A 26,650-nucleotide genomic window follows, 5' to 3' on the forward strand; every position below is an offset into this window, starting at 1 on the left:
CGGTACTGACCCTCTGACAGTGTAGCAATTCCTCAGTACTGATCCTCTGCCAGTGTAGCACTCCCTCAGTACTGACCCTCTGACAGTGCAGCACTCCCTCTGTGCTGAACCTGTGACAGTGCGGCCCTCCCTCACTACTGACCCTCTTACAGTGTAGCGTTCCCTCTGTACTGACCCTCTGACAGTTCAGTGCTCCATCAGCACTGATCCTCTGACAGTGCAATGTTCCCTCAGTACTGACCGTCTGACAGTGCGGCACTCCCTCAGCACTGACCCTCTGACAGTGTAGCACTCCCTCGGTACTGACCCTCTGACAGTGTAGCACTCCCTCAGGACTGAACCTCTGACAGTGTAACACTCCCTCGGTACTGACCCTCTAACAGTGCAGCATCCCCTCAGTACTGACCCTCTGACCGTGCAGCACTCACACTGTACTGATCCTCTGACAGTGCAGCACTCACTCTGTACTGACCCTCTGACAATGCAGCAGTCACTCTGTGCTGACCCCCTGCCAATGCGGTATTCCCCAGTACTGACCCTCTGCCAGTGCAGCACTCCTTCAGTACTGACCCTCTGACAGTGCAGCACTCCCTCGGTACTGACCCTCTGACAGTGTAGCACTCCCTCAGGACTGACCCTCTGACAGTGTAGCACTCCCTCAGTACTGACCCTCTGACAGTCCAGCTCTCCATCTGTATTGATTCCCTGACAGTGCAGCTCTCCCTCTGTACTGACCCTCTGCCAGTGCAACCCTCCCTCTGTACTCAGTCTGTGACAATGCAGACCTCCCTCAGTATTGACTGTCAGTGTGGTGCTCCATCAGTACTGACCCTGTGAAAGTGCAGTGCATCCTCAAAACTGACCCTGTGACAGTGCAGCCCTCCTTCTGTACTGACCCTGTGACAGTGCAGCCCTCCCTCGGTACTGAGTCTGTGACAGTGCAGCCCTCCCTCTGTACTGACCCTGTGACAGTGCGGCCCTCCCTCTGTACTGAGTCTGTGACAGTGCAGCCCTGCCTCTGTACTGACCCTCTGACAGTGAGGCCCTCCCTCTGCACTGACCCCCTGACAGTGCAGCACTCCCTCAGTACTGACCCTCTGACAGTGCAGCATTCCCTCTGTACTGACCCTCTGACAGTTCAGTGCTCCATCAGTACTGATCCTCTGACAGTGCAATGTTCCCTTAGTACTGACCGTCTGACAGTGCGGCACTCCCTCAGCACTGACCCTCTGACAGTGTAGCACTCCCTCGGTACTGACCCTCTGACAGTGTAGCACTCCCTCAGGACTGAACCTCTGACAGTGTAACACTCATTCGGTACTGACCCTCTAACAGTGCAGCATCCCCTCAGTACTGACCGTCTGACCGTGCAGCACTCACACTGTACTGATCCTCTGACAGTGCAGCACTCACTCTGTACTGACCCTCTGACAATGCAGCAGTCACTCTGTGCTGACCCCCTGCCAATGCGGTATTCCCCAGTACTGACCCTCTGCCAGTGCAGCACTCCTTCAGTACTGACCCTCTGACACTGCAGCACTCCCTCGGTACTGACCCTCTGACAGTGTAGCACTCCCTCAGTACTGACCCTCTGCCAGTGTAGCACTCCCTAAGTACTGACCCTCTGACAGTGTAGCACTCCCTCAGTACTGACCCTCTGACAGTGCAGCACTCCCTCAGGACTGAACCTCTGACAGTGTAACACTCCCTCAGTACTGACCCTCTAACAGTGCAGCACCCCCTCAGTACTGACCCTCTGACCGTGCAGCACTCACACTGTGCTGACCCTCTGACAATGCAGCACTCACTCTGTGCTGACCTCCTGCCAATGCGGTATTCCCCGGTACTGACCCTCTGCCAGTGCAGCACTCACACTGTACTGATCCTCTGACAGTGCAACACTCACACTGTACTAACCCTTTGACAGTGTAGCACTCCCTCAGTACTGACCCTCTGACAGTGCAGCTCTCCATCTGTACTGATCCTCTGACAGTGCAGGTCTCCCTCAGTACTGACCCTCTGCCAGTGCAGCCCTCCCTCTGTACTCAGTCTGTGACAATGCAGACCTCCCTCAGTATTGACTGTCAGTGTGGTGCACCATCAGTACTGACCCTGTGAAAGTGCAGTGCATCCTCAAAACTGACCCTGTGACAGTGCAGCCCTCCTTCTGTACTGACCCTGTGACAGTGCGGCCCTCCCTCTGTACTGAGTCTGTGACAGTGCAGCCCTGCCTCTGTACTGACCCTCTGACAGTGAGGCCCCGCCCTCTGCACTGACCCCCTGACAGTGCAGCACTCCCTCAGTACTGACCCTCTGACAGTGTGGCCCTCCCTCTCTACTGACCCTCTTACAGTGTAGCATTCCCTCTGTACTGACCCTCTGACAGTTCAGTGCTCCATCAGTACTGATCCTCTGACAGTGCAATGCTCCCTCAGTACTGACCGTCTGACAGTGCGACACTCCCTCAGCACTGACCCTCTGACAGTGTAGCACTCCCTCAGTACTGACCCTCTGACAGTGCAGCACTCCCTCGGTACTGACCCTCTGACAGTGCAGCACTCCCTCAGTACTGACCCTCTGACAGTGTAGCACTGCCTCAGTACTGACCCTCTGACAGTGCAGCACTCCCTTGGTACATGACCCTCTGACAGTGTAGAACTTCCTCAGTACTGATCCTCTGCCAGTGTAGCACTCCCTCAGTACTGACCCTTTGTCAGTGCGGCCCTCCCTCACTACTGACCCTCTTACAGTGTAGCGTTCCCTCCGTACTGACCCTCTGACAGTTCAGTGCTCCATCGGTACTGATCCTCTGACAGTGCAATGCTCCCTCAGTACTGACCCTCTGACAGTGCGGCACTCCCTCAGTACTGACCCTCTGACAGTGCAGCACTCCCTCAGGACTGAACCTCTGACAGTGTAGCACTCCCTCGGTACTGATCCTCTGGCAGTGCAGCGATCCGTCTGTACTGAGTCTGTGACAGTGCGGCGCTCCCTCTGACAGTGTGGCCCTCCCTCAGTACTGACCCTGTGACAGTGCAGCGATCCCTCTGTACTGAGTCTGTGACAGTGCAGCGATCCCGCTGTACTGACCCTGTGACAATGCTGTCCTCCCTCTGTACTGACCCTGTGACAGTGCTGCCCTCCCTCTGTACTGACCCTGTGACAGTGCAGCGATCCCTCTGTACTGAGTCTGTGACAGTGCGGCGCTCCCTCTGACAGTGTGGCCCTCCCTCTGTACTGAGTCTGTGACAGTGCAGCGATCCCTCTGTACTGATCCTGTGACAGTGCTGCCCTCCCTCTGTACTATTCCTGTGACAGTGCGGCCCTCCCTCTGTACTGAGTCTGTGACACTGCAGCACTCACTCTGTACTGACCCAACGACAGTGCAGCACTCACTCTATCCTGACCTTCTAACAGTGCAGCACTCCCTCAGTACTGACCCTCTGCCAGTGTGGCACTCCCTCGCTACTGACGCTCTGCCAGTGCAGCACTCCCCCAGTACTGACTCTCTGACAGTGCAGCACTCACTCAGTACTGGCCATCTGACAGTGTAGCATTCCCTCGATACTGACCCTCTACCAGTGTAGCACTCCCTCAGTACTGACCCTCTGACAGTGCAGCACTCCCTCAGTATTGACTCTCTGACAGTGCAGCACTCCCTCAGTACTGACCCTCTGACAGTGCAGTCCTCTGTCAAATTGACCATCTGACTTTGCAGCACTCCTGCAGTACTGACACTCCGACAGTGCAGCCCTCCCTCATTACTGACAATCCGACAGTGCAGCACGTCCCCAGTGCTGACCCCCCAACAGTGCAGTGCTACCTCAGTACTGATTTTGCAACACTACAGTGTTCCCTCAGTACTGAGCCTCTGACAGTGCCACGCTCCCTCAGTACTGACTCTCCGACAGTGCAGTGCTCCCTCACTACTGACCCTCTGACAGTGTGGCACTCCCTCAGCACTGCCACTCTGACAGTGCAGCACTCCCTCAGTATTGACCCTCTGACAGTGCAGCACTCCCTCAGGACTGACCCTCTGACAGTGTAGCACTCCATCAGTACTGACACTCAGACAGTGTAGCACTCCCTCAGTACTGACCCCCTGACAGTGCAGCAGTCACACTGTACTGACCCTGTGACAGTGCAGCACTAAATCTGTATTGACCCTCTGACTGTGTAGCATTCCCTCAATACTGACCCTCTGACAGTGTGGCTCTCCCTCTGTGCTGACCCACTGCCAATGCGGTACTCCCCCCGTACTGACCCTCTGCCAGTGCAGCACTCCCTCAGTACTGACCCTCTGCCAGTGCAGCACTCCCTCGGTACTGACCCTCTGACAGTGTAGCATTCCCTTAGTATTGACCCTCTGACAGTGCAGCACTCACTCTGTACTGACCCTCTGACAGTGCAGCACTCTCTCTGTACTGACACTCTGACAGTGTAGCACTCCCTTGGTACTGACCTTCTGCTAGTGCAGCACTCCCTCGGTACTGACCCTCTGAAAGTGTAGCACTCACACTGTACTGACCCTCTGACAGTGGAGCACTCACTCTATTCTGACCCTATGACAGTGCAGCACTCCCTCTGTACTGACCCTATGACAGTGCAGCGCTCCCTCTGTACTGACCCTCTGACATTGCAGCACTCCCTCTGTACTGACCCTCTGACATTGCAGCACTCACTCAGTTCTGACCCTATGACAGTGCAGCACTCCCTCAGTACTGACCCTCTGCCAGTGCAGCACTCCCTCGGCATCTTGGGTTATGTGCACAAGATCTGTTAGTATATCTTGAAAAAGGTAATCCCATGTACATACACCATGCTTTCTCTCCCCATTCCTTAACATGTTTATTTCAAAGTGAAAGTTGATGCTCACCCACATCGACCACCTTAATATTTCTGTCGGTCTTTTCAAAGCTGTCCATGGCCAATTGTCCCTTTCCATTTCAGATGTCTATTCAGAAGGTGAGGGGTGGAGTTGAGGAGAATTTGGTTTTACTCTCCTATTATTTAAACTCTATTGAGTTAATTCCAGGGCCATGGGTCTACAAGTGGAAAATGCGAGAAGTGTATGCAGATTTTCGGTGGCAAGTGCAGACACAAAGGGCCAAATGGCCTCCTTTTGTGCTGCAAACATCTGAGTTATTGAGAATCTCCCCACAACCGATTGAAATCTCTGTGTTACTCTGAGCCCCTTGAGAATCCCTGAATGTAATCACTGTCCTCTCAGTGAGCTTCGCCCAAGCTTTGAAAATCCCTCCTGAAACATCCGCAGTGACATCTTCAGCCAAGTTTTTGGTCACCCCAGCTTATTGGTTCCCTGTATGCCTCAGGGTCACATTTGATTTCATAGTTCTCCTGTTAAACTACCTTGAGGCGCTGGGCGCTGTGTAAATGTAGTTGCTGTGTGGCACGAGCAGAGGGCGGGCGCAGCCTCCAGTTTGTTCAGGATCATGGAGGGGCGGTGCCCCTCCCCCGGCTCCTGTACATAACCGGGGCGTGGGCTCTGCAGCTCAACATTCAACAGCTCACTGAACAGGCATCACCTTCAGCTAATCATCTCCAGCGAGGTGAGTATATCCCGGAGCGCCGGGGAAAGGCAGTCGCTGGCTCTGGGTGAACTCTCTCCTCTGTGTGTGTGTGTGTGTCTGACTGTACTGTGTGAGTGAATGAGTGTGTCAGTTTCTGTGTGTGTGAGACTCTGTGTGAATTCTGTCCTGTGTGAGTGAGTGTGAAGGTACTGTGTGAATTCTCTCCTGTGTGTGTGTGAGACTCTGTGTGAATTCTGTCCTGTGAGTATGAGACTCTGTGTGAATTCTGTCCTGTGAGTGTGAGACTCTGTGTGAATTCTGTCCTGTGTGAGTGTGAGACTCTGTGTGAATTCTGTATTGTGTGAGTGTGAGACTCTGTGTGAATTCTGTCCTGTGAGTATGAGACTCTGTGTGAATTCTGTCCTGTGAGTGTGAGACTCTGTGTGAATTCTGTCCTGTGTGAGTGTGAGACTCTGTGTGAATTCTGTCCTGTGTGAGAGAGACTCTGTGTGAATTCTGTCCTGTGTGAGTGTGAGACTCTGTGTGAATTCTGTCCTGTGTGAGTGTGAGACTCTGTGTGAATTCTGTCCTGTGTGTGAGAGAGACTCTGTGTGAATTCTGTCCTGTGTGAGTGTGAGACTCTGTGTGAATTCTGTCCTGTGTGAGTGTGAGACTCTGTGTGAATTCTGTATTGTGTGTGTGTGTGTGAGCCAGAGAGAGATAGAGTGTGTTACACAGTCTTTACATGACTCCTGACAACAGGTTTATAAAGGGGAGCAAAACAAGCCTTAGCATACAGACAGTATTTCTGAGCGCTGAGTTAGGGAAGAGTTCAATTTGCCTGTTTATCTCTAGGGTAGTCTGTTTGGGGAGCAGCTCCTGGAGCAACAGGTTGAATGAGCTAATGATTGGGAACGGGAATTTCGAAATTGACTTGCTGAGTTCTGACTGTTGCAGGTTTCAATTCCTCCAGAGACTCACTGCCTCCACGTACCCATGGATCGAGTGTGCCCGCCGCTGCTGCTGCTGCTGCTCCTGTGTCCGGGGCTTCACGCTGCCCTGAGCCGCGGGCGCCGAGAGCTCAGCCCCGGCTTACATCGCTCTGGGATCCGGGACCCACACGGCTCGTACTGCCGCCGCCTGGGCTCCTGCTGTCCGGGCCGCGATGATGTCTGTACCGTGCCCTACATCGACACGGTCTGTTACTGCGACCTGTTCTGTAACCGCACCGTGTCCGACTGCTGCCCGGATTTCTGGGCATTCTGCTTGGGGACACCACCACCCGATCAGCACGGTAAGGAGCACTCACACTCACACACATACACACACACTGTCACACACACCCTCACACACACACACACACATCCTCACACACACACACACACATACACCCTCACACACACACACACACACATACACCCTCACACACCCACACACTCACACACCCTCACACTCACACACTGTCACACACACCCTCACGCACACACTCACTCGCACACCCTCACACACACACACACACACTGTCACACACACCCTCACACACATCCTCACACACACACACATCCTCACACACACACACATCCTCACACACATCCTCAAACACACACATCCTCACACCCTCACACACACCCACACACACTGTCACACACACACACACACACACCCTCACTCTCACACCCTCACACTGTCACACACACCCTCACACACACCCTCACACACTGTCACACACACACACCCTCACACCCTCACTCTCACACCCTCACACTGTCACACACACCTTCACACACTGTCTCTTACACATATACACTCACTCACACACTGTCACTCTCACACCCTCACACACTGTCATACACACTGTCACACACACTGTCACTCACACCCTCACACTCACACACCCTCACACTCACACACTGTCACACACACATACACATACTGTCACTCACACACTGTCACTCACACACACACACACATACACACACACACACCCACCCTCACATACTGTCTCACACACACCCTCACTCACTCACACACCCTCACACACTGTCACACACTCACTCACACACACACAATACACACACACACACGGTCACTCACACACACGATCACTCACACACACTGTAACTCTCACTCACTGTCACATACATACACACACACACACTGTCACTCACACACAGATACTGTCACACACTGTCACATACACCCACACACACTCACACACACACACTGACTGACACACGCACACTGACACACACATACTCTCACATACACACTGACTCTCACATACACACACACTGACTCTGACACTGACAGTGCAGCGCTCTCTCAGTACTGACCCTCTGACAGTGCAGCATTCCTTCATCGAAACTGAGGACAGCAGATGCTGGAGATTAGAGTTGAGAGTGTGGTACTGGAAAAGCACAGCAGGTCAGGCAGCATCCGAGGAGCAGGAGAATCAATGTTTTGGGTAAAAGTCCTTCTTCAGGAATGATGGTCTCATTCCTGATTAAGGTCTTTTGCCTGAAACATTGGCTGTCCTGCTTCTTGGATGCTGCCTGACCTGCTGTGCTTTCCCGACAACACACCCTCAGCACTGACCCTCTGACAGTGCAGCACTCCCTCAGTGTTGACCCCCTGATAGTGTGGGGTGCCCTCAGCACTGACCCTCTGACAGTGCGGCCCTCCCTCAGTGTTGACCCCCTGATAGTGTGGGGTGCCCTCAGCACTGACCCTCTGACAGTGCGGCCCTCCTTCAGTGCTGACCCCCTGATAGTGTGGGGTACCCTCAGCACTGACCCTCTGACAGTGCGGTCCTCCTTCAGTGCTGACCCTCTGATTGTGTGGGGTACCCTCAGCACTGACCCTCTGACAGTGCAGCCCTCCCTCAGTGTTGACCCCCTGATTGTGTGGGGTACCCTCAGCACTAACCCTCTGACAGTGCGGTCCTCCTTCAGTGCTGACCCTCTGATTGTGTGGGGTCCCCTCAGCACTGACCCTCTGTGGTACTCTAACAGTGCAGCACTCCCTCAATACTGACCCTGTGAAATGTGGTGCTCTCAGTACTGACTCTCTGACAGCATAGCAGTCGCTGAATACTAACCTTTGACAATGTGACCCTCCCTCAGTATTGACCCTCTAACATTGTAGCACTCCCACAGTTGTGACCCTCTGACAGTGCTGCTCTCCCTCAGTATTGACCCTCCAACAGTGCGGCCCTCCCTCTGTACTGACCCTGTGATAATGAGGCTCTGTCACCCAACTGGCTGTGTCACACACTGGCTGATATGACTCACACGCAGCTCTCAGACTGGCACACGTACAGGTTGACACTGACTCTCACACACAGACTCTTAGACCCCCGTACTCCAGTCTAACACACAGGCACACTGACTCACAGGCACTCTCTCACACAGGTTCTCAGACTCACACTCAGGCTCACCCACACAGGTCATCTCATATATACACAGACACGCACAGACACACACACACACACAGATATACGCACGCGCACGCACTCGCGCACACATACACACACACACACACGCAGACACACACATACACACACACACATGCAACAAGAATTCATCACAAGCAATCTCCACATTATGACAAGAGTTAAAAAGTGAATGTTTGTAGGTTTGGCCTGGGATAAGTCTCCCATCATGTGCAAATGAAAAGTGCTTCTGTGAGGATAGCTCCCTCTCCCTCTGTATCAGACTGAGTACAAAGAAACCTCGATTATCCAAATTTCGGATTATCCAAACAAGATCTCAAGGTCCCATGAAAACTGAATGAGGCAACTCGGCACTCCGTTATCAGTTAAACGGCATTATGACCTGCGTTGCCAGATCACTGAGGCATGTTTAATAACCAGCACTCACAAATTACTGCTTGTTCATGATAGATCAGTTATCCAAACGATCAGTTATCCGAACAAAATACTCCCCGCCGTTACATTCAGATAATCAAGGTTGTTTTGTACACAGTTTGGGAAAATGTCAATGGTGTAACCACAGTGAGGTTGTGGAGTTTTTGTGAGGCTGAGTACAGGCTCACCATGTGCAGGTTGGTCATGGTCGGTCTTTTTTTAGTAGCTGAAGGAGAATGAGGCAGGAGGTAGAGGGAAAACTGTCTCTGCTGGCTTGGGGGCAGACTCTGAAACATTGAGCCTGACCTTCCAGGGTTGAAACGAGATCAAGTTCCAACGTGTGGTTTAAAACACTCTCCCACAAGAGGCAGCTGATGCTAGGTTCATTACTCATTTCAACTCTGAGAGTGGCAGACTTTCTTGTCTCCCTCTTCCCTCCTCTCCCTCTTTCCACCCCTCTCCCCCCTTCTTCCCCCTCCCTCTTTACCCCCTCTTCCATCCCCTCCCTCTCTATCTCCCCCCGTCCCCTCCCTCTCCCCCGTCTCCCTCTTCACGCCCGCCTCCCTCTTACTCCTCCCTCTTGCACCCCTTCCCCCCACCGTCTTACCCGCCCTTCTCCCACATCCCTTTCCCCCACCTCCCTCTCTCCCTCTCCATAACCCTCTCCCTCTTCCCTACCCACTCACCCTTACCCTCTCCCCCTCTGCATCCTCTCGCCCATCCTCTCTCCTCCCCTCACTTCTCCACTCTCCTCAACCCCCCCCACCTCTCCTCCCCGTCCTATCCCTCTTCTCCCCCCATCTCTTCCCCCCCTCTCTCCCCCCCTCTCCCGCCCTCTCTCTCCCCCTCCCCCTCCCCCTCTTCCCCCCTCTCTTCCCCCCCACCCCCCTGCCCCCCTCTCTTCCCCCCCCTCTCTTCCCCCCCCTCTCTTCCCCCCCCTCTCTTCCCCCCCCCTCTCTTCCCCCCCCCTCTCTTCCCCCCCCCTCTCTTCCCCCTCCTCTCTTCCCCCTCCTCTCTTCCCCCTCCTCTCTTCCCCCTCCTCTCTTCCCCCTCCTCTCTTCCCCCTCCTCTCTTCCCCCTCCTCTCTTCCCCCTCCTCTCTTCCCCCTCCTCTCTTCCCCCTCCTCTCTTCCCCCTCCTCTCTTCCCCTCCCATTTCCCTTCCCATCTCTCTCTTGCTGCCTCTTTCTTCCCCCACTCTCTCCTCACCCCCCCCACTCTCTTTCCACCCCTTTTCTCTCTCTCTTTTCCCCCCCTCTCTCTTCCCCCTCCTCTCTCTTCCCTCCCCCCTTCCCCCCTTCATTGCTCCCCTTCCCCCTCCTCTCTTTTGGCCCCCTCTATTCCCCCTCTCTCTCTTCCCCCTTCTCTTTCTTCCCTTCCCCCCCCCTTTATTGCTCCCCTTCCCCCTCCTCTCTCTTGGCCCCCTCTATTCCCCCCCTCTCTCTTTCCCCTCCTCTCTCTCTTCCTCCACCTCTTCCTCCCCTCTCTCTCTTACCCCCCCCCCCCCCCCCATCTCTCTCTCTCTCTCTCTCTCTCTCTCTCTCTTTTCCTCCCTCTGAAGTAAGGGATGCTGTTGCTTTACCATGAAGTGCTAAGACTGTAATCTGAAAAGAACATTGAAACATTTCACTAGCTCACCACTGATGGGGGTGGTGGTGTCCTACCATCCACAGTGGAACAACAACATGAATGTTTGTAACTTCTCATACTTACTGAATGCAGAGACTTGTTGGAGAAATGAGTTGCTTCCCAGGATGACCTGGTGATGAGTTTGCCCCCCCTTCCCCTCTGAGTGAAATGGAGCTGTCTGGGAATGAGTACCTGCATCAAGTTTGACAGTGGTACCTTCCTCTGTCTGAGTTTGTCTACATTCAAGGTTCATTTGAGAATGTGGGAGAAAGAGGCTGCAGTCTTAGGAGACAGGGAGGGGGGAGTGTTTAATCATGATGATTAAACCACAATGATTCCCCACAATGTCCAGGTGAAACACTCGCAACAGGTGGATGGTCAGGTGCCTTGAGGTTTTACACATTTCAGGTTTTTTAAAAACAAAACCAAAGCCCTGGTATTCAGTGAAGGTACGTTAAACATTACCAGGGCTGATCATGTGAAGAGAGTAATGTTTTATATCCACCTATGTCACCAGGTTATAGATGAGAAAATCTTTTGCTTGTTAAACATTACCTTTGCCTATCGTTGTCCTGTGGCTGGGGAGTGGTAATTGCTGACTGTTCCACCACCTACAGTATGTTGAACGCGGAAGCTCAGAGCTGGAGGGGGGTCACAAAGAGGCAATCTCCAGACTGAGTAGCTTTCAAACTTAACTCTGCTTCCCGGATCAAGGTGAGAAAAACAAAGCTGATTGTGTTTAAACTGAAACTCCAGCCTAGGGAAAGCCCATCCATTCTAAGATGTCCCCCTACTTTCTGCATGCTCTCTATCCTGTACAGGCTGATGGCTGACGCACAGCATGTACAGTATGTTGGAGGGCTCGTTGCTGCCTTATTGTAGCACCCAACCATGGCCTTAGCTGGGGATGCTTGGCATTGCATTGGAATGCAGCATTCTGCCAGGCTGGGTGGGGTGGGGCGGGGATACAGCCTGTCAGATCTTCTGAGCTTTTCTAGCAATTTCTGGGGATATTTTTGTTTCTGATTTACTCCAGTTCTTTTGGTTTTTATTGGATGTGTAGGCACTGATCTAATCTAAGAAATGCTCCCAAGACACCAATGTGAGAATGGTGTGATGATCTGTTTTTGTGACCTTGAGACAGCAGGATCAATCAGGGCACCACTGAGAGCTCCCTGCTCTTCTGCCAAACAGTGCTCAGGCGTATTTTCTTAAAATGCGTGAAAGCCACTCTTGTTAACATCGTGACTGAAGCGTGGCTTCTCTGACAGTGTCGCACTGGAGGTTATGCTTGAGTTTTGTGCTGAAGTGGAACCTCAGCTGATGACATTTTGACTTAAAAGGTGCATGTTCTCAACTGAATCCACAACTAACACTAGGAAGATTGAATTGAGTGAGAACTTACATTCTGCCTTTCACAATCTTTGGGCCCTCCTAAAGTCATCATTTGTTTGTTTTTGGACACGTGTTACAGTTGGGATGTTGGGTCTTGTCGGTTCAATGCAGGACAGATTCTGATGACACATTGAGCTGCATATTCCTGATCAGTGGCCAGTTCCAGAGAAACTCCAAACTGTTTGTGGTGGAATGTCAGTCATGATCTTCCCAGAGGCACCGAATTAAAAAGCTGTCTTCCCGATCAGCAGTGATACCTGGCCAGCGGTCCCTCCAGGAGTGGTGGGCTTTGCCATAAAGGCATAGGAGCAGAGGTAGACCATTCAGCCCACTGAGTCTGTTCTACCATTCAAAGGATTATGGCTGATCTAATAATCCTCAATACCACATTCCTGCCTTTAACTGATTAAAGACCTGTTTATCTCAGCATTGAATTGCAGAATGACTCCACCTTACACCCGTCTACTATACTACAGATTTACAACCATCACAAGATATTCCATCTTATCTGTCTTAAGTGTGTAACCCCTGGTCCTGAGATGATGTCCTGTTGTCCTAAATTCTCCCACAAGGGAAAATAGCCTCCTCTCATTCATCCTGTCAGACCTCATGGGGATCTTGCATGTTTCAATTGGGTTCCCTCTTATTCGTTGGAATATAGAAGATAGGCCCAACCTACTCAACTTCTTCCCGTAGACAATCCCTCCAAACCCAGGATCAGTCTAGTCTAGTGAACGTTCTCTGATCTTCCTCCAATGCCTGAATATCTTTTCTTCCGAAAACTATTGATGATATTCCAGCTGTGGTCTGACTACTGCCTGGTATAGTTTTAGCAAAACCTCATTATTTTTGCACTCCATTCCCTTTGAAATAAAGGCCTGCTCCCTTTGCTACATTATAGTTGCTAGATAAATGCAAATTGTTGTATCAATGCATCTACAAATGTCCCCACACATGAATCAATATATAATGAGAAGCACAGTGTCACAGGAGGTGTGGGCTTTACCGAGGCAGACAGGACACCACAACACAGAGTCGCTGACTGCAGGGCTGTGAGTAATGAAGAATCCCTCATGGCCACACTGTCACAGCCTCGTTGTGGAGGGAGATCTCCAGCCTCTTCCGGGTGTTTTGTGGCTGGAGCCGGTGCTGTCTCATCCCAGTGAAGCTGCACTGGTGGATTGAGGGCAGGCGGAAGGTGGTGATGCCCCAGTTGGGCATGATCTACCTGCTGTTGTGGAGTGAGTAATCTGTGCTGCTCCAGCGAGGTGCTGAAAGGTCAGAGTGTGTTGAGAAGCTGACCCACAGCAACGATGCAGTGTTGCAGGACAGGGCAAATTCAGCTCATTTGGTCTGACCTTTCACAACTGCTGCATGATCTGTTGAATATTGCTATTCTCTGTTCTTGCACAGAAAAAGCATTATCATGTGATCTGGGTTCAGACCCAAATTAGGTTCTTTCACTTTTAGATTGTGCCCTCTTCTCGCCCAGCTTCATGTGCTGGAACTTTGTATAATTCAATTGTTTTCCTTTTGACTAGAGTCAACTCTGCATGTGTTTGCTCAGTTCCAAGGAGTGTGACTTGCTGAGCACTGTGGCTGCTGGCAGTGTGCGTTCATCTGACTTTTCACCTTAACTTGGGATTGTCTGTCTCACACAAGAAAATTTGAACTAAATTTTACCCTATTGCCTTTCTGTGACTGCTTCCAAATCGAATGCTTTGGCTCAGTTCAATCCATTCCATAAGGCAGCCTATAACACTGAGCCCCCACCACACAGGAAGATCCCAGGCTTGTTGCCCCCATGGCTCTGTATTTGTTAGCTTGCATTGGTCAGTCTGTTCAATTGGCCAGAGTGCCCAGGTTATGAAAGGAGAGAAAATCACCTCTCAGAAGGTCACTGGCTCAAGACCCACTCATCATCCAGACTTACATTTCTCGGTGAGGTGAACAAAAGGGATAACATGGTACATTTTGAGGAAGGGTAGCTTTATCACTTAACCTAGAGGGTGGAGAAATGTTGTCGTTTTAACCCAGGGTTCAACCTGTTGCTGAGAAGTAAAAGTAGCAATCTTGAGCCTGCTTTGTTTCTGGGCTCCTTTATCATTCTCTGGCATTAAGTGAAGAACGCCCCTTTCCCAGTTGATTCTTGGTAATTTCTTATCTCCTTCAAATTGTAAATGGAAACTGTCAACTGTTTCCCACAAGCCAGCAACTGCTGACGCATTGAAGTTTTGGATCACTTACTTGTCTCTTATTTACCTGATAGTGGAGGAGGCTGGTGATTTCGGAGTGATTACCGTCTGTAATCCAGTCACTAAAATCCCCAAGGGGACCCGCTGAAGTGTGATACACTCTTATTTGCCCATTCATTCACTAAAGGCCATGATTTATCAGGGACATGAACATAACAGCTGCCAGAAGGTGTCTGTCAGTCTCTGACACTGACACAACTGGGATCTTACTGCAGGGGAGACAGCTCTGAGTACTGTAATAATACATTAACTCATCAAGTCTCTCCTTTTGTTATAGGAGAGGAATCAGCCATTCAGCTTCTTTAGTTGACTCTGCCTTTAACTAGATCATGGTGGATTTTCCACTTCAATGTTTTCCTGTGCTGTCCACACATACAGTGATATCATTCATATCTGGAAATGTATTATTTCTCACTCAAACCTGCCCAATGATTGAGTTGCCACAACCTCTGGGTAGAGAATTTGCCTCCTGCTGATTGAAGAAATTCCTCCTTGTCTCCATGCTAAATTACATGCCTCATCCTCTGGTTCTCAACCACCACCACAAACCAATGCCTGCACACCACCCCCCCCCCGCCCCCCACCCCCCCACCCCCAACCCCTCCCACCAGCCAAGATAAACCTCCTGCACAGATCCTGTCGAGTCCTGTAAGCATTTTGTAGGTTTGAGTACACCACATCCTGTGAAACTGCAGAGAACACAAGACCCAGTCTCCTCATGGGACAGTCGCACCAGCCCAAGGCTCAGTCTGGCAAATCCCTCTCCCTTCTCCTTTCACCCTTTGTAGCCACCCCCCCCCCCCCCAATACCATGTCTCCAATGAAGTGTGTGTTGCGAATCTAATATTCTATCCTGTCGGCACTGCTGATGGTGTTGAATCAAACAGTCTTGGGATGTTGTCCTCATTTGACATTGCTGGTATCTGTTTCCTATCCCTGGTGAGCTTTGATCTAACTAAGCGGTATATTGGGTCACTCCAGGCTGCAATTGCCCCTGGGTAAGAGTGAGGTGAGGATGGTAGGTTTTATTTCCAGCTGATCCTGAGGAATTGTTTTGACTAGATTTCCTACAGCAGGGATGCAGGCCCTTCAGCCCAATACCACACCGACCCTCCAAAGAGTAATTCACCCAAACCTATTGCCCTCCCCTATAATTTACCCCTGACTATGGGCAATTTAGCATGGCCAATTCACCTAACCTACTCATCTTTGGGCTGTGGGAGGAAACCCATGCAAACATAGGGAGAATGTGCAAACTGCATACAGACAGTCACCCAAGACTGGAATCGAACCCGGGTCCCTGGCATTGTGAGGCAGCAGTGCTAACCACTGAGCCATCGTGTACTTTGTTTTCTACCAAAATATTTTCACTGCCTCCTTTGACCTCCTATCCGAGTCGGCCCCAGTTGGTTCCCCAGCTTGCAACAGGTACCAGACTCTGATCAATCAAGCATCTGACCTGGGACCTGAAACACAGCATCCCCACCCTCACCCGAAATGAGAGAATTGCAGTTGCACAACACTTTACAGAACATTGACTGTCTCAAAGACTTTAGTGTGAAGTGTTTTTGAGTTTTGCACACTGTTGTAGGAAGCACAGCAGCCACTTAGTGCACAGCAAGCTCCCATAAATATTAATCTGATAATGATCAGAGATCTATTTGTGGTATTGATTGAAGAATAGATATTAGGCCAGAACTCCAGGGAACGCTCCCTGCCCTTCTTCAAATACTGCTTTAGGATCTTGCACATCCATTTGAACTGCGGCTGGGACCTCAGTTTATCAGCTTACACAACAAACAGTGCCTCTGACAGTGCAGCACTCCCTCAATACTGCACTAGAGTGTCTGCTTTAATTTTCTTGCTTAAGCTCTAGAATGGCACTTGAAGTAAGAACCATGTGACTTTGAGATGGAAGTCCTACCAACTAAATTGAGGTTGAGCTGCAGGAAAAGATGCGGAGCTCCTATCCATTTGGCTTCTAGAAATGTTTTAAGGAGCTGGTTTATTCTGGGTCTGGTGACCCTTGGGCACTAGTGGATTGCCAGGTTTATGGATTCTGGAGGTTCTGCATTGAAGAGTGCTATTGGTGGAGAAATGTTCCTTCATAGTGTTGAAGTAGGCCTTGTTCCTTTTGCCGAGGGATCTTCCCTTAATTGGAGACTGATACTAGGACAAAGGCTAGGTTGCCTTGATCAGTGTGACCGTTTTTTAAATTTGTGTGGCTGTTTTTTGAAACAGGTACTTCCAATAAATGAATTTACAAGAAAACTGAAGATGTAAGGCGTTTCTGAAGTGTGTCCAGATGACTTCTGACTACACTGCTGCTGAGGAGGAAGAAGGCTCCTTGCAGTGGAGGTTACAGACCTGAGATTGTGGAGCACATTCCTCGAGGATTAGTGAGCTCTCCTCCACATTAGGCTTCATGCGTTACAGACACTGTCTAATACCCCAGGCATTCAGTAGGGTTACAAACTCAATCACATTCCTCCAAGTCATTCCACGTTGAAGGTGATTAAGAATGAAAGTTGCATGTATCCCAATTAACTCTTCACTTGTATTGAAATGTGAGGATGAGTGAAAATGTGTGAGGGAATTTTTCCCCCACCTTTCTGATTACTTGCTGGTGTATGGGTCCCATTGCACAATACCTCATGCTGGGGTGCAATTTCTATTGACAGAATGGCACTCCAGAGAGTGAGTGTGTGGTAAATACTGGTGGAGACGCAGGGTATTTGTTGGAGTGTGTTTCTAAAGGTTGATTAATTGCTGATGGGGGGCCATTGAGCAGAGTGATGTGCAGAGTACTTATGGGGGGCAATGTTTTTTTGCTTCTACTGTTCTTTACATTGCCTCACTCTGAGGCTGACTCCATAATCCTTGAGATTGGGTCAAGAGTACTCCATGCTGGTGCTGGCAGATTTGGAGTGGGCTTTGGAACTGGAAGCCCACGTCAAACCAATAGAAATAGTGTGTTAAGAGTTGAAAGGTTTCTCCAGTGTAAAGGTATTCAATTCCTTAGGATATTGTGAAAGTGCAAGAAATTATGACTCCATGCCAGTGGTTTAGTGGTGAACAGGCAAGGGAATACACCAGGCATGGGACGATTGTGAGAGGCTAAATGACTGTCTGCTGCACTGCATAGGTCAATGTTACATGAACTGGAATGAAGGATTAGAATTACATTTTATTACCACATGTACTGTACTCAAGTATAGGAATTCTGAGCACTGGTTCAGTTCACCAGAACTGTTGGGGAATTAGCCTGGCTTCACACCATTGCTGCTGTGACTGGGACTGGTGGGAAGTTGAGTCTGGGTGGGGATCATGACCACAGAAGGAATAGCCTTGTGCAGCCGTGAGCTGCATGCTTTCTCTGAGGATCTGACCTGCTGGAGTAAGGCCACTCCAATTGATCAGAATCCCATGATATCCCCACTCTCAGTGCAATATTATCCTTTTTTACAACAGTTGAAAGGTTAGTTCTACCTTTAGCTTTTTACTATCAATTTGCTGTCAATTTTTGTCTTTCACTTCCAATGGTCCTGTGCTAAATGTCTCTCTCTCTCTCTGTTCTAGACTGTATAAAGAATGGGCTCCAATACCCATCAGGAGCCACATATCAAGAGAACTGCAACCTCTGGTAAGTGTTACCTACAGACAGCTGTATTTAGTGATTGCACTATGCTAGGAGATCTCTTTGTGTGGTTGCAAGCTGTGAATTGGAATTTGAAACCTAGAATACTTACCGACCAGGGGAAGGTCATTTGGCCCATCAGTGATGGTACTGGCTCTCTGCAAGAGCAATACAGTGAATTCCTCTCCACCTCTGTTCCCCATAACCTGTCAAATATTTGCTCCCAGGATAATTATCCAATTCCAGTTTGAAAGCCTTGATTGAACCTGCCTTCATCACACTCTCTCAGGCAGTACATTCTAGACACTAACCCCTTGAGATTGAGTGACCATAATGTGATCGAATTCCTCATCAAGTTGGAGATAGATCTGGGTGAATCTGAGACTAGGTTTTGAATCTAAATTGAGGACATGACAATGGTGTGAGACATGAGTTGGCAATGAAAGATTGGGGCACTTTACTTCAAGGGATAATGGTGGAATGGCATGCAAACAAAATCAAAAATGCCTAGGTGAATTGTTACAATGGTTCATTGCTGTCGAATGCAAAAGTAAAATGGCAAAGGTGGCCAAACCATGGCTTACAAGGGAAATTAGGGATAGTCTTAGCTCCCAGGAAGAAGTGTACAAATTGTCATTTTTTTCTGGTCAATAGTCCTGAAGAGTGGGAGCAATTTAGAATTCAGCACAGGAGGACAGAGACCAGTTGGTTGATTAGGAAAGGGGAAATTGAGTATAAGAATAAGCTTGTGGGGTGCTAGGAAACTGACTGTAAAAGTTCATATAAATGTATGAAGGGGAAAATGATTGAAACCACCTGTTAAGTTCTGTAGGAAATAGTGGGATGTATAACGGGGAGTCATCATATCCTTCTTTGTGAACACAGAACCAAAATACCAGCACTGCTGGGGAATGCAGGGTTTAGTGAGAGGGAGGTACTGAAGATAATCAGTATAAACTGGGGAAATTGATAGGATTGAAAACCAATAAATCCTCAGGGCTGGATAATCCACATCAAGATTCAAGTACAGGAGTAAGGATGTCTTGTTGCAATTATACAGGACCTTGGCCGAGGCAATACTTGGAAAGTTGTGAGCCATTTTGGTGTCCTTGTCTCAAAGAAGGATGTTCTTGCTATAGAGGGGATTTACCAAAGGTTTACCAGACTGATTCCTGGGATGGTGGGACTAATCTATGAGGAGTTGAATCAGTTAAGTTTATATTGTCTGGAGCTCAGAAAAATGAGGAGGAAATCCCGTTGAAACCATAAAATTCTAACTGGATAAATCTCGGTAGATGAAGGAAGGACGTTTCTCATGGCTAGGGAGTTCAGAATGAGGGGTCATGGTCCAAAGATATGGGGTAGGCTTTTTAGGACTGAGGATGAAGGGAAATTTCTTCACCCAACGAGTGAGCCTGTGGAATTCACTACCACAGAAAACAGTTGAGGCCAAAACATTGAATGATTTCAAAAAGAATTTGGGGCAAAAGCAGGAGCAGGCCATTGAGCTGGGTAATCAGACATGATCAGAATGAGTGGTGGAGCAGGCTCAAAGGCATCCTACTTTCCTGCTTCTATTTTCTGTCTCACAGAATTGAACCTGCCTCCACTCCACTCTCTCAGACAGTACATTCCACTCTGAACTCTAACAACACTGTGTGACCAGGTTCTCCTCCTTTCATCTTTTGATTTTGCAAGTTATCTCCCGTTAAGTTCCCTGTGGTTCTCCAATGCTCCACCAATGGGAGCATTCTCACCCTATCTACTCTGCCCAGACTCCTCACAATTTTGTCAACCAAATCTCCTCTCAGCCTTCTGCAATAAGAACAGTCCTGACTTCTCCAATATATCCACGTATCTGAATTTCCTCATTGTTATCTGCACCTTCCTAAAGCCTTCCTCCTTCCTCCTTAAATCCAGATTTAGCTGAATATGCCAAGAGTACATGAGGCACCATAACCAGATGGATGTGGGAACAAAGAACCTGATTTTTTTAGGGTATTTCATGATCTCGGGCATCCAAAATAAAATACTTGAGTGTAGTCACTGCTTAGAATTGGGAAACATGGAGACAGCAAATAGTAATGTGATAAAGTCTGCATAATCTGAATTGGATTCTTGTGATTTGATTGAGAGAAATTGATCAGAATAGTGAACTCTTCAGGATCATTTATGTTTTTCTATAGGCGTCCGAATAATTCCAGAGATGTAGAGGAAAGGATAGCAATGATTATTCTCAATAGGAGCGAGAGTGACAGGGTAGTTGTTATGTGGAACTTCAACTTCCCAAATATTGACTGGGAATACTATAGTTCAAGGAAATTAGATGGGTCAGTTTTTGTCCAATGTGTGTAGAAGGGTTTTCTGACACAGTAAGTAGACAGGCCAACAAGGGGTGAGGCCAGGCGTTAGATTTGGTACTGGGTAATGAACCCAGTCAGGTGTTAGATTTGGAGGAAGGTGAGCACTTTGGTGATAGTGACCACAAATCGGTTATGTTTACTTTAGTGTTGGAAAGGGACAGGCATACCAGAGGGCAAGAGCTATAGCTAGGGGAAAGGCAATTATGATGCGATTAGACAAGATTTAGGATGGGGACGGAAACCTCAGGGCATGGGCACAATAGAAATGTGGAGCCTATTCAAGGAACAGCTCCTGTGTGTCTTTGCTAAGTATGTACCGGTCAGGCAGGGAGGAAGAGGTCGAGCACAGGAGCCGTAGCTTACTAAGGAAGTTGAATCTCTTGTCAAGGAAGAAGGTGGCTTATGTTAGGATGAGATGTGAAGGCTCAGTTAGGGCGATTGAGAGTTACAAGGTCAACAGACCTAAAGAGAGATCTCAGACAGGTGAGGAGGGGACATGAGAAGTTGTTGGCAAATTGGATCAGGGAAAACCCTAAAGCTTTCTAGGTATATAAAGGATAAAAGAATGACGAGAGTAAGATTAGGGCCAATCAAGGACAGTAGAAGGAAGTTGCGCATGGAGTCAACGGAGATAGATTAGATTCCCTACAGTGTGGAAACAGGCCCTTCGGTCCAACCAGTTCAGGCAGCATCCAAGGAGCTTCTCGGATGCTGCCTGAACTGCTGTGCTCTTCCAGCACCATTAATCCAGAATCTGGTTTCCAGCATCTGCAGTCATTGTTTTTACCTTTGGCCCAACCAGTCCACGCCGACCCTCCGAAGAGTAACCCACCCAGACCCATTTCCCTCTGACTAATGCACCTAACAGTATGGGCAATTTAGCTTTGCCAATTCACCTGACCTACACATCTTTGGACTATGGGAGGAAACCAGAGCACTCAGAGGAAACCCACACAGACACAGGGAGAATGTGCAAACTCCACACAGTCAGTCACCTGAGGCTGGAATCGAACCTGGGACCCTGGTGCTGTGAGTCAGCAGTGCTAACCACTGAGACACCGTGCCACCCCAAAAGGGAAGCACTAAATGAATATTTTGCATTAGCATTCACACTTGAAAAAGACTGTTATCGAGGAGAATAGTGAGATACAGGCTACAAGATGAGACGGGATTGATGTTCACAAGGAGGAGGTGTGAGAAATTCTTGAAAGTGTGAAAATAGATAAGTCCCCTGGGCCGGATGGGATTTATCCTAGGATTTTCTGGGAAGCCAGGGAGGAAATTGCAGAGCCTTTGGCTTTTATTTTTATGTTGTCATTGTCTATAGGAATAGTACCAGAAGACGAGAGGATAACAAATGCTGTTACCTTGTTAAAGAAGGGGATTAGAGACAACCCTGGTAATTATATACCAGTGAGCCTTGCTTTGGAACGTGTTGGAAAAGGTTATAGGAAGTAGGATTTATAATCATCTCGGTAGGAATAAGTTGATTCGGGATAGTCAACACAGTTTTGTGAATGGTAGGTTGTGCCTCACAAACCTTATTGAGTACTTTTGAGAAGGTGACCAAACAGGTAGATGAGTGTAAAAACCTTGATGTGTATATGGATTTCAGTAAGGTATTTGATATTTCCCCATGGTATGTGGACAAATGTGACAAATAAAGAGGCATGCGATTGAGGGTGATTTAGTGGTTTGGATCAGAAATTGGCTAGCTGAAAGAAGACAGAACGTGGTGATTGATGGGAAATGTTCATCCTGGAGTTCAGTTACTAGTGGTGTACCACAAGGATCTGTCTTTGGGTCATTTTTATAGACGGCCTGGATGAGGGCATAGAAGGATGGGCTAGTAAATTTGCTGAAGACATTAGGTCAGGACAGTTGTGGATAGTGCAGAAGGATGTTGTGGGTTACAGAGGGACATAGATAAGCTGCAGAATTGGGCTGAGAGGTGGCAAATGGAGTTTAAAGTGGAAAAGTGTGAGGTGATTTACTTTGGAAGGAGTAACAGGAATGCAGAGTTCAGGGCTAGTGGTAAGATTCTTGATCATGTGGATGAGCAGAGAGATCTCGGTGTCCATGCACATAGATCCCTCAAAGTTACCATCCAGCTTGATAGGGATGTTAGGAAGGCATACAGTGTGTTAGCTATTATTAGTAGAGGGATTGGGTTTCAAAACCATGCGGTCATACTGCAGCTGTACAAAGCTCTGGTGTGGCTGCACTTGGAGTATTGTGTGCTGTTCTGGTCACCACATTATAAGAAGGATGTGGAAGCTTTGGAAAGGGTTTAGAGGAAATTTAGTAGAATGTTGTCTGGTATAGAGGAAAGGTCTTATGAGGAAAGGCTGAGGGACTTGAGGCCGTATTTGTTAGAGAGAAGACGGTTGAGAGGTGACTTAATTGAGACATATAAGATAATCAGAGGGTTAGATCGGGTGGACAGTGAGAGTTTTTTTCCTAGGATTAGTAATGGCTAGCACGAGGGGGCCTAGCTTTAAATTGAGGGGTGATAGATATAGGACAAAATTCAGAGGTAGTTTCTTTACTCAGAGAGTAGTAGGGGCATGGAACACACTGCCTGCAACGTAGTAGACTCGCCAACTTTACGGGCATTTAAATGGCCATTGGATAGGCAATTGGACAAGAATGGAATAGTTTAGGTTAGATGGGCTTCAGTTTAGTTCGCTGCTCGTTGGATGCTGCCTGAACGATTTCGCTGCTCGTTGGATGCTGCCTGAACTGCTGTGCTCTTCCAGCACCACTAATCCAGTATTCAGTTCAGTTCTGCAGGTCGACGCAGCATTGAGGGCTGAAGAGCCTGAACCGCACTGTAATGTTCTATTTTTATTTGAGGGAGTTGATGGGGCCTTGGTTTAACATAATATATTTGAGCTCAAAAGCCTCTGACAGTGAAGCCCTCCCTCAGTGCTGCACTGAAATTGTTCTTTCCTATTTATAGCTAAACTTCTGCCAGGAAATGTGTTGTCGTGTGATGTTTCCCATTCATCTGTCTTTCACCATCCTCACACATCCACTAAAGCTTATCTATAATCCTGCTGTAATATCCATTCATCTACTACGCCTAAGTCAAATCCTCAGTCTGCTGCCTTCCAATTACCCCCTTAAGGGATCACTGAGCTTTTCAATTCTGATCAAGTGATCCCCATTTTCTTACTTCAAAATGTGACATTCAAAAACAATATAAAATATCTCTGTTTGTGGGCTATATGTGGAATTTTCAGCACTGCCACATTAACCTGGACTATATGCTCCAGTCTCTGATACAACATGAGCCCTCAACTTTCTATTTGAGATGGGAGTGTTTCCACTGAGCCACACTTGAAACCACAATGTACTTCTTGCTGCTAGCAGCAAAACCTGGTGTTTGTTGTGTTTCCTCTTGTTGTTTTGACACTGTATTTCAAGACAGCAGTAGGAAAGGGGGCCATCGGTTGATGAGTCATGGGGCAAAGGACAGTGATTCAAGAGTGGGAGGGGAGGCCATGGAGAATACCTTTGCTCAAAGGAAGAATGTAAGAAGGGAAGGTGGATTGATTAAGAATATCAGGATATCCTCCAGGAAAATGGGGAATGTGAGAAAAGCAGAGGGAGTGAAAGCAAAAGGCAACTAAAGCTGTTGTTTACGATTTTAAAAACTCTTGGAGGCAAGCTGGAAAAATGTAATAATTCTAAACTTTGTATTAGGAAGGGCATATATTCCAAGGGGAAACTACCATCAGATACTTAATGTAGCACTGAGTTGCAAAATGGATCTCCTGTTACTTTTGTATCTTCAGTCTCGGCCTTTGCTGAACTCACGGCTGTAATTAGGGATAGGGAGAATATTCTTGGGAATCCATCGAGGGAGTTTATTTTGGTGGAGAAATAAGAAAGCAATGATCACCTTACTGGGATTGTACTGCAGACCCCCCCCCCACCTCCCCTCACCTCCCCTCCCCCAATAGTCAACAGGAAATTGAGAAACAAATTTGTAAGGAGATCTCAGTTATTTGTAGGAATGATAGGGTGGTTATGGTGAGGGATTTTAACTTTACCAACATAGACTGAGACTGCCAAAGTGTTAAGAGTTTAGATGGAGAGGAATTTAAGTGTGTACACGAAATTGTTCTGATTCACCATGTGGATATACCTATTACAGAAGGTGCAAAACTTGACCTCCTCTTGGGAAATAAGATTGGGCAAGTATTCTAATTGGTGATGGAAAAGGTTAGACTGGATCTAAAAGTTCAAGATCTTCTTTGGAGGAAGGACAATTTTGACGGTATTAGGCAGGAACTTTCAAAAGCTGATTGGGGCAAAAGTTAGAACAGAAGTCAAGAAACAATATGTTCCTGTTAGGGTGAAAGGAAAGGTTGGTAAGTGTAGGGAATGCTTAATGACTAAAGAAATTGAGATTTTGGTTAAGAAAAAGGAGGCATATGTCAGGTATAGACAGCAGGAATTGCGTGAATCCTTAGAAGAGTATAAAGGGAAGAGTATACTGAATCCTTAGAAGAGTATACTTAAGAGGGAAATCAGGAGAACAAAAAAGGGACATGAGATAGTTTTGGCAAATAGAGTTAAGGAGAATCCAAAGGATTTTTACAAATACATTAAGGACAAAAGGGTAACGAGGTAGAGAATAGGGCCTGTCAAAGATCAGCAAGGCGGCCTTTGTATGAAGCCGCAGGAGATGGGGGAGATACTAAACGGGTATTTTGCATCAGTGTTTACTGGGGAAAAGGACATGAAACATATAGAATGTGGGGAAATAAATGTACATATTACAGAGGAGGAGGTGCTGGATGCCTTAAATGCATAAAGGTGGATAAATCCTAGGTGCCTGATCAAACGTACCGTAGAACTCTGTAAGAAGCTAGGGAAGTGTTTCTGGGCTCCTTGGTGAGATATTTGTATCATTGAAAGTAACAGGTAAGGTGCCAGAAGACTGGAGGTTGGCTAATGTGATGCCACTATCTCAGAAAGGTGGTAAGAACAAGCCAGAGAACTATTGACTGGTGAGCCTGACGTTGGTGGTCAGCAAATTGTTAGAGAGAATTCTGAGGGACAGGACATACGTGTATTTGAAAAGGCAAGGACTGATTAGGGATTGATAGATTCTTGTTGTCTCGGAGAATTAAGGGCTACAGGGAGAATGCGGGTAAGTGGAGTTGAAGTGCCCAGCAGCCATGTTTGAATGGTGGAGTGGACTCGATGGGCTGAATGGCCTTACTTCCACTCCTATGTCTTATGGTCTTCTGGTCTTATGGGATAGGTAAAAACAATGACTGCATAGTCAACATGGCTTTGTGTGCGGGAAATCATGTTTCACAAATTTGATTGAGTTTTTTGGAGAAGTAACAAAGAGGACTGAGGGCAGAGCTGTGGACATAATCTATATGGACTTCAGTAAAGTGATCGACAAAGTCCCTCATGGTAGGCTGGTTGGCAAGGTTAGATCTCATGGAATACAGGGAGAAGTAGCCATTTAAATACAAAACTGGCTCGCAGGTAGAAGACTGAAGGTGGTGGTGGAGGGTTGCTTTTCAGGCTGAAGGCCTGTGACCAGTGGAGTGCCACAAGGATCGGTGCTGGGTCCTCTACTTTTTTGTCATTTACATAAATGATTTGGATATGAACATGGGGGAATAGTTAGTAAGTTTGCAGATATCACCAAAATTGGAGATGTAGTGGAAAGCAAAGAAGGTTACTTCAGAGTGAAATGGGATCTTGATCAGATGGGCCAAAGGGTTGAGGAATGGCAGATGGAGTTTAATTTAGACAAATGTGAGGTGCTGCTTTTTGGAAAAGCAAATCAGAGCAGAGCTTATATCCTAAATGATAAGATCCTGGAGAGTGTTCCTGAACAAAGAGACCATGGAGTGCAAGTTCACAGTACCTTGAAAGTGGAGTCACAGGTAGATAGGATAGTGAAGAAGGCGTTTGGTATGCTTTCCTTTATTGGTCAGAGTAT

General features: G+C 48.2%; 1 protein-coding gene across 2 annotated transcripts in view; it reads left to right on the forward strand.

The window, feature by feature from the left end:
* The first annotated feature begins 5,492 nt into the window (after positions 1-5,492).
* tinagl1 (tubulointerstitial nephritis antigen-like 1) overlaps positions 5,493-26,650 on the forward strand; it is a 101,892-nt gene continuing 80,734 nt past the window's right edge. The window contains exons 1-3 of one of the 2 annotated variants that reach the window (XM_072548637.1): positions 5,493-5,570; positions 6,489-6,825; positions 18,253-18,316. In XM_072548637.1, the coding sequence (XP_072404738.1) occupies positions 6,528-6,825; positions 18,253-18,316 (362 nt within the window). In that variant the 5' untranslated portion in view covers positions 5,493-5,570; positions 6,489-6,527. The remainder of the gene's footprint in view (positions 5,571-6,488; positions 6,826-18,252; positions 18,317-26,650) is intronic. The other variant, XM_072548638.1, reaches the window with a different exon arrangement.

Source organism: Chiloscyllium punctatum, chromosome 27 (assembly GCF_047496795.1).
Source record: "Chiloscyllium punctatum isolate Juve2018m chromosome 27, sChiPun1.3, whole genome shotgun sequence".
NCBI classification, from domain to species: Eukaryota; Metazoa; Chordata; class Chondrichthyes; order Orectolobiformes; family Hemiscylliidae; genus Chiloscyllium; species Chiloscyllium punctatum.